Source organism: Desmodus rotundus, chromosome 7 (genome assembly GCF_022682495.2).
Source record: "Desmodus rotundus isolate HL8 chromosome 7, HLdesRot8A.1, whole genome shotgun sequence".
NCBI lineage: Eukaryota > Metazoa > Chordata > Mammalia > Chiroptera > Phyllostomidae > Desmodus > Desmodus rotundus.
In genome coordinates, this window is record NC_071393.1 from 88,134,281 (window position 1) to 88,146,409 (window position 12,129).

Genomic DNA, 12,129 nt, shown 5'->3' on the forward strand with positions numbered 1-12,129 from the left:
GACAATCGCTAAATCACACACTGGCTGTGAAGATTAAATGTGCTAGGAACATTTCTCTAGCTCAACTAGTCTTAATTTCTTTTTCTTCTACTTCTTGAGCCTTCATTCTAGAAAGGTGTGTTAGGACTTGGACATGTTACCTCTTCCCAAGAGTGTTTTGCCTCCAAAACTGATCAGGACTTTAACTGGAGGAATTAAGGAGCAGGAAGATTCTTTGGCAGTGAAGTCACACCCCTCTGTCTGTTTTTTCAGCAATATTTCACCAATAGTCACAACAGGTTGGGTATTTACCTCACGTCCTTTTCTCGGCGCTGGCCCCAGAGTCAGTCCTAACCTCAGAGGACAATTTGGCTGCCAAGTGGCGGCCACCATTTCCTCTTGAGTGTCTCAATCTCCTGCATTTCAGGCCATGTATTTAGTGAGGAGGTTGAAGACATACAGAGGAACTGGTACAAGGAGAAAAACAGCATTACCACACAGGTTAGAGTTCAGACACTTGTTCTTGGTGTTAGGGAAAACACAAGTCTATCTGGTCCTTTTGCGAGAATTAGAAAAAGGTGCCCCCTCTGGGAAGATGGGGCCTGCAGATGCACTTCTAGGTGGGTGGATGAGGTCTCGGTAGAAATTAGTGAAAGGTACTCATCCTCCAGGGTAGAGGCAGACTCTGCCCATGCCAGGTGCCCTTGGTGAGCAGAGACTGGATTTCTGCTGGTCTCAGCCCGCCGCCTGCCAGGCACCCCAGTGCTGGGCACAGCCTGCACAACCATGTACAGTGGGCCTTTATCACAGTTATTTTCACTCGGCCTAAAAAGTCACTATTCCTTTCTCTTCTCCTACTCTCTTCCAGCATCCTGGCCCAAGCAATGGGGAGCCGACCAGGAAACTCCCTCAGGGTGTCGTCTATGGGGTGGTGCGAAGGTCCGATCAAAACCAGCAGAAGGAAATGGTGGTGTATGGGTGGTCCACCAGTCAGCTGAAAGAAGAGATGAACTACATCAAAGATGTGAGTCATTTAAGGGTTTTGTTTGTTTGTTTTTTTCTGGCTTATAAGAGGGTGGAGCTGGAAGCATTGATGTGAGTGTAAAAAGGCATTTTGGAAGAATTCTTAGCATTGTCATTTTGGATGGAAATGTTTCTACATTTCTTTATGGTCTTGTTTAGATTTCAAATGTAATTCTGCAATGAGGCACAGACGGAGCTTCTGGGTGGTACTGACTAGGGCTACTCAGGAGACAGATGACTTTCTTCTTCAGTGTGGTTCTGCTCTTAAGTGGTTTTGCTTATTATAGTGGACACTCCTCATGCATGAATTTGGACGACCGTATAAATTGGGATGCTTTTGGATGCAGGTAACAGAAAAGCCAACTCAGAAACAAAAATTAGTCTCATGTGGGGATAAGTCCAGGGGCAGTGGTCTCCGGGCACAGCATGTCCAGACTCCTGTCTACTGCTCTGAGTTTCCCTTGGTTCTTTCCTCCTTTAGCCTCAGGCTCATAGTTTCATCTGAAAACATGGCAGGGTCTAGAGGAAGAAAGGAAGGCACTCATCTCTGGTTACTTCACAAAGGCCCTCCATTAGGCTTCTCATGTCTCGTTTGCCAGGGCTGAGTCACGTGCCCATTCCCAAATCCAGCACTGGAGAGGCGAATGGGACGATGGCGGCTGGTTAGACCAGTCGGTTGGGTTGCAACCGAGGCTGAAAAGTCAACCACAGCAGACGTTGTTAAACCCAGGCCAGTCGATGCCGCTTCTTTGTGTTTCGTATTACATTTTTAATCTTTTTAATCATGGTTTGTTTTTTTTTTGAGGAAATTTGGAAAATACAAAAATGTGATAAGAGGAAAACAAAATCACCCACCCATAATTCCACCATTCAACCAGAGCAGTTGTTAGCATTTTGGAGATTTTCCTTCTAAATGTTTTCTTTCATTGTTTCTTTCTTCCTGTCTATCCATCCATCCATCCATCCATCCATCCTTCATATATCTCCATTTCTTTTTTGTTTCTTTTTTTCAGTCTCTGTAGATTGACCTGTGAATGCTTCTGTTGAACAAGCGAGAGTGATTACTTAGGAAATGAGCTGCTCTGACACTGACGGTCCCCAAACCCTGAGCTGTGGACTAGAGGTGCCTATGAGCAGCAGAGGCCTTGTGGGGCCATGGAAGACCCATGGACCTTGCTCTCAGATAGGCCCAGCCCAACTTCTGTGCTCGCTAGGCGTCAGTTTTCTCCTGCATAGGTCATGGGGCTAACTCATGCATAGGAAGGGACCCCTAAGATCAAAACCTCCAGCTCTGTGTACCCCACTTTATTTGGTGGGTTTGTGGGTAAAACACGAAGTCATGTTGTCAGCTTTTATGTGTTTTTTAAAAAAACATTTATTGGATATCAAAAACAATAAATAATTGGGTACCTTCTTTAATGGTTCATGAAGGTTTTACATACTTGTATAATCACAGGGAATAAAAAATCTTGTTTTGATTAAAACAAATAATAATGCTTAACAGAGAAAATAAAGTTCAGAAAAGCTATACACTTATACAAATGAGTAGGACATGTGTGACAATCACTTTGTGTCAAATCTCCAGTCATCCAACTCCCTAAGTAGAATTTTTAACCTTCAGAGTATCTCATTCTTATTTTTCCCATATGGGAGCAGCTTGGACATTTTTAGTTTTCTGTATTTTCCTCATGGAAATACTTAGTCCTTCATTTAAATGCCCCAGATGACATGGCACTGCTTCAGAGGTAAACCTTCCAAGCGGAGAGGAGAGTTGCAAATCACTCAAGACAAGGCAGCAGGTTTAGGCTGGCTGTGACCCAGGAGGACAGGAGCCCAGCTCACAGGAGTGGTTCTGACCAGAACTGCCAACCCCTATTGTGCTCTGCAACTTAAAATTAGTTTCCAGGTCCCCCTTTTGCAGCTGGCTTCAAATCCGCCCCTGGCCTGCTCATTCCTGTGCGTTTATGGGATTGTTTGTCATCTCCTGCTGTGAGTGAAAGGGGCGCAGCTGGCTTCCTGAGTATTTGCCACCAGTTCAAGATCACACCCCGCCCCCACCAGGAGAGCAGCACAAGAGCCAGCTCAGGGCCACGGTGAAAGGCATTCTGCCAACCCACAACGAAAAGTAGTGCTTTTGGCCTCATTTTCCCAAAATGTTTGAAGTTAATGGCAAGAAAGTAAACAATTATTATTTTTTACTTTTCAATTACATTCAGTATTATTCTGCAGTAGTTTCAGATGTATAGCTAAGTGGTTAGAAAATCATGTACTTTACAGAGGGGTCCTCCTGCTCCAGGTGCCCACCTGACCCCATACATAGGTATCGTGATATCATTGACTGTGTTCCCTGCGCTATAACACACACCCCTGCGACTGTTCTGTAACTACCAATTTGTGCTGTTTAATTCCTTCAACGTTTCTACCCAGCCCCAGACCCCTCCCCTCTGACGACCGTTAGTCTGTTCTCTGTGTCTATGAGTCTCTACTTTGTTGAAAGTGTGCTATTATTAGAATTCATCTGGAGAAGGGTTGGCATCTTAACTGGCCCCCCCCAAATCTCCACCAGTATCCAGTCACCCCTAATAAACATACGGTCTAATTTTAAAATGTGCTAATTCTGCAAACGCAGCTTCAAGATTAAGTCCCTCCATGCTGTCCCCTATATGCCTCTGGTCATTATAACCAAATGGCTGCCTTTGCCCTTCCTGTACTAGAAGTTCCAGAGACTCCCTGTCCCTTTTCTTTTTTTTAAATGAAAGATCTCATTTAATTATTTTTAGAGAGGGGGGAAGGGAGGCAGAAAGAGGAGAGAAACATCAATGTGAGAGGGAAACATTGATTGGTGGTGCACTCCCCAGCTGGGGACTGAGCCCACAACCCAGGCGTGTGCCCTGACCAGGAATTGACCAGGTGACCTTTTGCTTTGTGGGGCAATGCCCAACCAACTGAGCCACACTGGTCAGGGTGAGACTTCCTCCCTGTTCTATCTGAAGATTCCTGAGCTCTTTGTCCATCCTAGGGGCACCAGAAGAAGGGAGGAGACAGGGACTGTTTGTAAGTGCCACTGTAGAGAATCTCAAATAGTGTTTTTGTGAACACGTGCTTTGGAGATCACCTTGACTGCTGTTATATTTAGTGCCTTGTGTATTATTATTAGTCATTATCGAGGAACTGACTTCCAAATTATGGGCTCTCCAAGGCTCATACTTCCCTGCATTACATTCCAGACATGGGATTGCTTCTTGGCAGTCGGAGCAGAGACAGGGAAAATTTGTTTTTTGGTCCTCTTACCCATGTTGTGTTTGCAGTCATCAGCTTGTTAAAATTTTTCTGGTTGTAACAAATTTGTGTTAGGAAAAGGGGCAGACTTTGCCTGAATTGTGGTTTGAAGGTGATGGGTGAATTTCAACAAAGCATTTTTTCTTCAGAGTTTATTATTTGGATAATTAATACTTATTAATAATTATACTTAATAATAATAATGTTTATTATTATTACAAATATAATTCCCTTGGTTTCTAATTTGGTATCAGGAGTGATCTTATTCCTTAATTTCCCAAACTGTCTGTTCTTAAGATTTTGTTTTTGTGGAACCCTTTTTATATTAGGGTTTCTTAAAAGATTTGGAAATCTCGCATGAAAATTTTATAGCTTGATATCTAACTAGTGGTAATCTTTGTGGGCTGCAGGTGAGAGCCACTCTGGAAAAAGTAAGGAAGCGAATGTACGGAGACTACGATGAAATGAGACAGAAAATCCGACAGATCACCCAGGAGCTGTCGGTGAGTCAGGAGCGTAGTGACACGGGAGTATGAGGGACGATGGTGCTTGGAGCTCCCTCCCAGTGGCTGGTGCCTGAAGATATTCGAATTTACTATGTTCTTTATGAATGGAATCATATTTTAAATGAACTGAGGGAATTTTATTACAGAATAAAGTTTATTATTCAAAGGATTTTTTTGTAGCAAGAATACTCTCCCTTATATCCAAGCATTCCCTCCAAAGTCAGGAATGAGACCAGGAAGCCATCTGTCACCATTGTCATTTAACATTGTATCTGAGGTGACAGCCAATGGAATTAAACAAGAGAAGTAAATTTAGAGGTATAAAAACTGGACAGGTAGATATAAAACTATCACTATTTATAAACTATATAATTACTTACCCCAAAAGCCCAAGCGATCCAATGAAAAAAAAAACTACTGTAAACAATAAAATAGTTCTATAAAGTAGCAGGGTGAAAAATTAATAAATACATACAAAGAGGCTTATTGTATAAAACCCAATGAATTAGAAGAAATAACAGCAATAACAACAACAAAAGCCTCCTAAGTATCTAGGAGTAAACTGGCCAGTGGAAAGACATACCCTGTGCTTACAAAGGGAGACTCAGCATCATAAGACGTCAATACTTTCGAGCTAGGATGCAAATTTTACATAACCCCAAACTACCAACAGGTTTTTATTTTATGTTCTTTTTCTACACTGGACTAGGTGATTTCAAAATATACAGAAAGTAAATATAAAGAGTTGGGGAAATTCTGGGGGGAAAAAACCCAATGAGGGAAATTAGCCCTATTACTATTATAAGAAAGTGAAAATGCCTTGGAGATTAAAATGGAGTAGTATTGGCATATAAATCAATTTAAATAGATTTAAAAACTTTAAATAGACATCAGTTAAAAAAATCCAGAAATGTACCCCGATGTGTGGCAGGTGTAGCATCTCATACACAGGGAGAAAAATGGACCAGTCAGTGTTTGCTGTTGGGACACAGTTCTATACGAACAAATCCCGAATAGGTGAATGCTAAAAAATGAAACCTACAAGTGCTGCAAGTGCCAGGAGAAAATACGTCTGAATTCTTTTGTATTCTTGGGGTGGCGAAAACCTTTTATTTTTTTATTATGACATGCAGCACCAACACCAAAAAAGAAAAGGTTGACAACTGTGACCACCCTGAAACGGAAGACTTGCGCTGTCAGAAACTCCACAGTCCAAGGCAAACGACCAACTGGGAAAAATTGTTTGCCCTTCATGTAGATAATAGGCTAATTTTCTGAGTGTTTAAAGAGCACCTATGAATAAAGAAGAAAAAGCCTACAATTCACAAAAATAGGCAAAATATGGGTTACTGATAATTGATAGTAAAAGAAAGAGGAAGAGCTCTTAGCTGCATGACAAGATGGTCCGCCTCACTCTCCAGGAGAAATTCAGATTAAAAACATCCCGAGAGTAATTCTTCTCTCGTCGATTAGCGAAACTGCAAGAGGGGACAAGGCACCGCATTCGCAGTGCTGTGGAGAAGCAGGCAGCTTGCTGGGTGGGGTGTAATTCTGGATTTCTCTTAGGCACGGTAATTTGCCCGTCTACCAAAATTATAGATGCCTATATCCTCTGACTCAGCAATTTTGTCTCTACGAGTTTATTCTATAGATAAACTCTCACATATGTGAAATGATGTATGTATGAACTCAGTGATTACAGCATTGTCTGCAATAGTAAAATCCTTGGAAACCTAAGTGTCCATTAAGAAGGAGAAAGTAAAAGAAATTATATCTCTACAATAGAATTGTAAAAAATAGAGTCGTGAAAAAAGAATAAAGAAAGAATAAAAAGAGTAACCTCTTCAAAAGGAGATATGGAAAGACTGTGAAGATTGTAGAGTAGATGGTGAAGAGGCAAGATGCAAGAAAATACAATGTGCTACCATTTACATAAAACAGGAGGGGAAATAAATGTATCTACATTGTTTTGTGTGTGCACAAAAAGTTGCTAAAAGGATAATGAAGAAAGTAATTAACAGATTCTTTTTTAAAAAATTGATTTTATAGAGAAAGAGGAAGGGGAAGAAAGAGCAAGAGAACAAGAGAGAGAGAAACATCAATTTGTTGTTGCACTTATTTCTGTATTCATTGGTTGATTCTTGTACGTGCCCTGACCAGTGATCGAACCAATTACCTTGGTGTATCTGGACGATGCTCTAAGTAACTGAGCTACCTGGCAAGGGCTGAACAGTGATTCTTAATTGAGGAGTGGAGTGAGGAAGGCGGTAACTGAGCAGATGGCACAGGCAGATTTATTTTAGTTTATACCTTTTAAAATGCTTGAACTATGTGATTGTACTACCTACGCAAATATTTTTAAAAAGACAACCTTCCTCTGGTTTAACCAAACTAATGCTTGTGAGAAAAAAATTTAGAAAAATATTTGTGATTAATAATCTTGAAGAACAAGAGTCCATGTATATATGACATACTCTCCATAAGGTTAATAATTGCAGGTCAGAAGCACAGTTCCAACAGCCATGCATTAGAGTTCACTTCAAGGCTTGGCATGAGAGTATCTGCTTGAGTAAGACCTATTGCCTCAATTACAGGGGCAAGGGTTTATAAACGTATCCGCCCAGCCCATTCTCCCTGGCATATAGGAAGAGATGTGTGAAATTCCCACCTACTTATGCAAATTCACTCTGCTATCCACTGACAGACACTAACAACTTTAATTAATGTCACAGGATTGAATTTGCAAGAGATACATAAACAAGTCTTCGCACACCCTTGTTTCCTCATGCTAGAACTATCACAGGAGCTTGTCTCTCTGCCTACAGCCTCCTCCTCCTCCTGGCCACACCACATACTGCAGCCAGACTGATTGCTAAATTACTGCTGTGTGCACACGCCCCTGAACAAGCACACGCCCCCTGCGCCGGGTCCTGGACTGCTGTTTCAACTCTGTCTCCATCCCCGGAGTGCACCTCCTTCTGTATGGGGCCTGGCTGCTTTCTGTGGCCCTCGCAGGGGTCTACCCCTGAGCCTTCCCAGAACTGTTCCCCCAGCTCTGCCGCCTCCCTGTTTCCCTGCACGCGGCCCTCCTTTAAGGTCTGGCTCAAGACTGGCTTCTGATGATCTCAAACATGTCAAATGCACACACCCAACAAAGATAACACAACAGCAGCAGCCAAGAAATGACTCTTGAGAATTGGGTGAGCCCCAAGTATATTCTTCCTGGGGTGGGTAGAAAGAACAGGAGGGCGCAAGGAGATATCACAACTGGGTTGGCTTCCAGCTGTGCCACTTCTTAGCTCTGTGTGCAAATCCTTTAAGTCCTCTGATTCTCTTTCCTCCCTGGAAAGGGCAGGGTCTGGCTGCTACATAGCGGTGTTATGAGGGCCGAGGCCCAGTAGGTGGATGTGTAAAAACTATCCAAAGGAAAAGTGTTCTTGTCTTTCTGATCTCTGGGTCATGCAGATGCGGACTGTTTAAATTTAAAGCCGTACATGAAATATCATTGACGCGGGTGTGGCTTCTGTCAGGAGCAGTTCCAACCTAAACAAGGGTTGTTGCAGGTGTGTAAGGATTGGTTTTGTGTGACTGTCTCTTCCATCTGTCCAGGTTTCTCAGGCTCAGAAGGACTATCTGGAGAGTCACATCCAAACACAGTCATCGGCCCTGGACAGCTTCAATGCCATGAACGCGGCTTTGGCGTCAGACTCCATTGGCCTGCAGGTACCCCTCTGCTCGCTGTGAGACGGGGTGCCCTCTGTCGTAGTGCAAGCAAGCTGGGCCTAGAGTGGGCCCCGTGCCTTTGTGAAACGTAAGTCACAGAATGTCCACAGCTCAGGACTCGGAACCCTGTAAGTGTGGCCGCTGTGAAGGCTGTGCCAGGAAGGCGATGAAGGAAGGGCCTCCAAGCGGATGCTCTAAACCTTTGTGTTGCATTTCTTTTGCCCTTATTAAAATGGGGCTTTGGGTCCTCAGGTCTGTGATGGAGATGTCACTTGCTCCACTGGATACCCAAGTGGTCTTAAGTGTCAGTGTCTAAAACAGCCCGTCAGCTCCCACCCTCTGCAGCCCTGGTATCCAGGAAGTTCCACCCAATCACGGAGAAGACAGACTGACCTAAAGGCAGTCTGTGTTCATTCATGGCAGGTCAAGCACTTTTGCCAAACTTAGAAATTATTTTGCAGTAAAAGAAATCATGTGCATTTTAAAGACTCTCTTGTAGTACCCGACAGGGAAGCAGAAAGCTCCAGGATCTTACATTTGTGCAAATGTATGCTGCCCACCACCTCCAAGGGGCTTGCTGTCTTGATTAATTTGAGTTGCTGGGAATTTACTCTCAGATGCTGCCCATTGCTATTCTTCCAACTGAGCCCTCCCCCATTTCAATTAACTTGAAAATGACCAAAACAAAGCATATATTCACCTGAAACTGTCCCTTGGCTTTAGTTTCCAAATATGCAAACAATAATTTCTGCCCTGCCTCCAACTTTATTTGGCTCTTATCTTTTTACCCTCCTCTTAAAAGTTCCATAAGCTACTTCATATCCTCTCTGGTTCTATATAAATAATTTATCAGATAAGCAAACAAATGTTCATGTTCGGGTTATCCACTTCCCCTAGAAGCTAGTATTCTCTGATAACAACTGTTGGGGCAGCAGGGCCACAAACAAAGCTAGGCCACTGTCCCACAGCGCGCCTGGGTGGGCCCCTTGTTTGGATTTGTCTGGGAGGCCCATTTCTGGTGGGGCCTCTGTGTCCCACCCTTTTCCTGGCGCTCCATGGTGCATGCCAGTTGTCCCCTGGCCACAGGCCAGGCCCTACCTTTATTCTGTGGTCTTTGTTTTCCCTGACTCCTGCCATCAGGGGCCTCGCCAAGGCTCCCTTTCCTTTCTCTTGGACTGCTTCTCACTGCTGGCCAACTAGGAAATGCTGTACCTCACCTGAGCTCACCCTGGTCGGTATCTGTGCTAAGTTTCTGGGTTTTCTTACCCATGGTGCTTCCGATTTGCGATGCTGCTGACACTGTAGGCATTGACTTCAGAGGTCAGCTGTCAGGACAGGCTCCACCATAACCCAGGCACCTTGACTGATTCCTAGTTATGGTCCAGTCCCTTAGTCCCAGGCAGACAGAGGAACCTTCTAAGGGGAAAGATTAAAAATCATTGTTAAAAAGGAGAAGGAGGAGAACTGGAGGAACTGGAGGAGGGGGAAGACAAAGACAAAAAGGAGGAAAAAAAGGCAGAAAAGAATGGTGCCATCTCACAGCCAGGAAACACAATGGAATCTGAAGATAGTTGGCTTCTTATTTCTGCAAGGCCCCAATGTCTTCCATTGTCCGTACTACCCCATTTTTGTCATTATGTGCAGCGAGACTAGACCCTTGGTTTGATTTCATAGAACATCAGAGTTGGAAAGGGGATCTCCAACCCCCTTATTTTACGGATACACAGACTGAGGCCAGACGAGGGAAATGACTTTAACAGGTGTCCAGCTGGTGGCAGAGCCAGGACTAGAACCATGGTCTCTTGGGCTAGAGGTAGGTTCATGAGCACAAGAGAAGTATCGGGAAAGCCAGTGAGGCTTGGAAAGGGGTTGATGGGCCGCGTGGTTTCCATAGCCTCTTGTGGCTTCATTGTACAGTGATTCCACGCTTCTAAATGGCTTCCATATTTATTACCTTTGAAAGTTCTTTCTCTGATTCAAGTATGTTTAGAGCTAGGCTTTTTATCCACAGTAGAGGCTAAGGGTTTGAAGGAGGGAGTTTCCGACACCGACCCTCTACGAAGAGGACAAAGGTGTTAGACAGCGTGTCCAACACCAGAGTTTCCAAATCTCCTGATTTAAAATTATGGATGACGGCAGGGAAGTGGTAGAAGGTGCCCAGAACCCCGCGTCCAGTGTAGGAATTCTGGGCTGGAAGCCATTTCTCTGTGAGGAGAGTTAACTAAGTAGAACGCGAAGCATAAGTAGCAACACTACTCAGTTAAACATTCTTGCTCCAGTGGGTGGCCGGGACTGTAATCAACAGGCTTTGGACACTTGTCAGGCACTTGTCTGAGTCACCAAGCTCTGTTCCCTGGTACTCCTTCGCCCCCACCCTTCTCTGCCCGATGGAGGAAGAGAAGCATTTGCAGGCTTTACAGCAGCCTCAGCCAAGTTGTCTCTGTCCTCGCGAGCAGTCTAGAAGCACAGAAAGAAAACATCTGTATTCCGCAAAACACATATTTGCTCGTCTGATTTCACTGTGTGAATCTGGAAAATAAAGAAAACCCAAAGAGGAAGATAAATGTCATCTATCCTCCTATCCCACAGGGAAAACCATTATTTGGATTTGGGTGAATTTCTTCCTAGTCTTTTAAAATTTTCTCTATATAAACACATTTGAACAAGTGCTTATACATTGTTTTAAATGAGTTTGGTCTATACTTACTATTTTTCAAACCCATTTTTTTTTCCACATGAAAGGATGTATGATGAACCCTTTTCCTCGGAAGCCTCCATTTCCATTCATCCAAAGCAGTGGCACTGGCAGCAGCTGGGTGGTGCTCAGCGGGAGGTTCCCCGCCTACAGAGCGGCAGACCTCTTGACCACCGTGGGGCGCTCTGCCCTTCAAACAGCAGGGTCCCAGGCTTGCGTGTCTGGTGGCCTGACCTCTACCTCAGATGGTTCATGAGGAAGATGCCCCAGTGCGCGTGTGACTCTGGTCATGTTTTCTCACACCACGAGATCTGCTTTTGTTTGTATTTTCACCCCATTAGAAAACGCTTGTGGATGTTACTTTGGAAAATAGCAGCATTAAGGATCAAATCAGAAATTTGCAGCAGACGTACGAAGCGTCCATGGACAAGCTACGGGAGAAGCAGAGGCAGTTAGAGGCAGCGCAAGTGGAGAACCAGCTGCTGAAAATGAAGGTAAAGTCCGGGGGTGGGTAGGGGGGCATTTCCTACTAACGTTTCTCCTTTTTCCTTCTCCTCTCTCTGCTCGCATCTTCACCTCTGCTGTTTCCTTTCCTCTGTTCTCTCTGTTCAATTTCTTACCCTTTTGTGGCCAACCCCACAGGGCTTGGCTTGAAGGCACCTTGGAGGTTTCTGTGTTCACAATTGTCAATTCAGATTGGGGATGCCCCATAAAACAGCCCACTGGGCACTCCTGCCTTGGCCCCAGGACGCAAGGGCTGCTGAGACAGGCCCCACGGCATTGCTGTTAATCACCAAGAGGCCCTGGGACGCCCCTGGGCCTGGGACTTCAGCATCTTCACTGTTCACATTTTCTCTAAGGTCCCTGTCCTGTCTGTGTCGCTTGACAATAAGGAGCTGAAGGGCACACACAGAGAAAATCGAT

The 12,129-nt window shown here is 44.3% G+C and overlaps 1 protein-coding gene across 3 annotated transcripts in view; it reads left to right on the forward strand.

Annotated features, from left to right (window-relative positions):
- Positions 1-12,129, forward strand: part of MYZAP (myocardial zonula adherens protein) — an 86,431-nt gene that overhangs the window by 20,766 nt on the left and 53,536 nt on the right. For all 3 annotated transcript variants that reach the window (XM_024567425.3, XM_045201248.2, XM_053927840.1), the window contains exons 3-6: positions 848-1,003; positions 4,692-4,784; positions 8,397-8,510; positions 11,547-11,699. In XM_024567425.3, the coding sequence (XP_024423193.1) occupies positions 848-1,003; positions 4,692-4,784; positions 8,397-8,510; positions 11,547-11,699 (516 nt within the window). The remainder of the gene's footprint in view (positions 1-847; positions 1,004-4,691; positions 4,785-8,396; positions 8,511-11,546; positions 11,700-12,129) is intronic.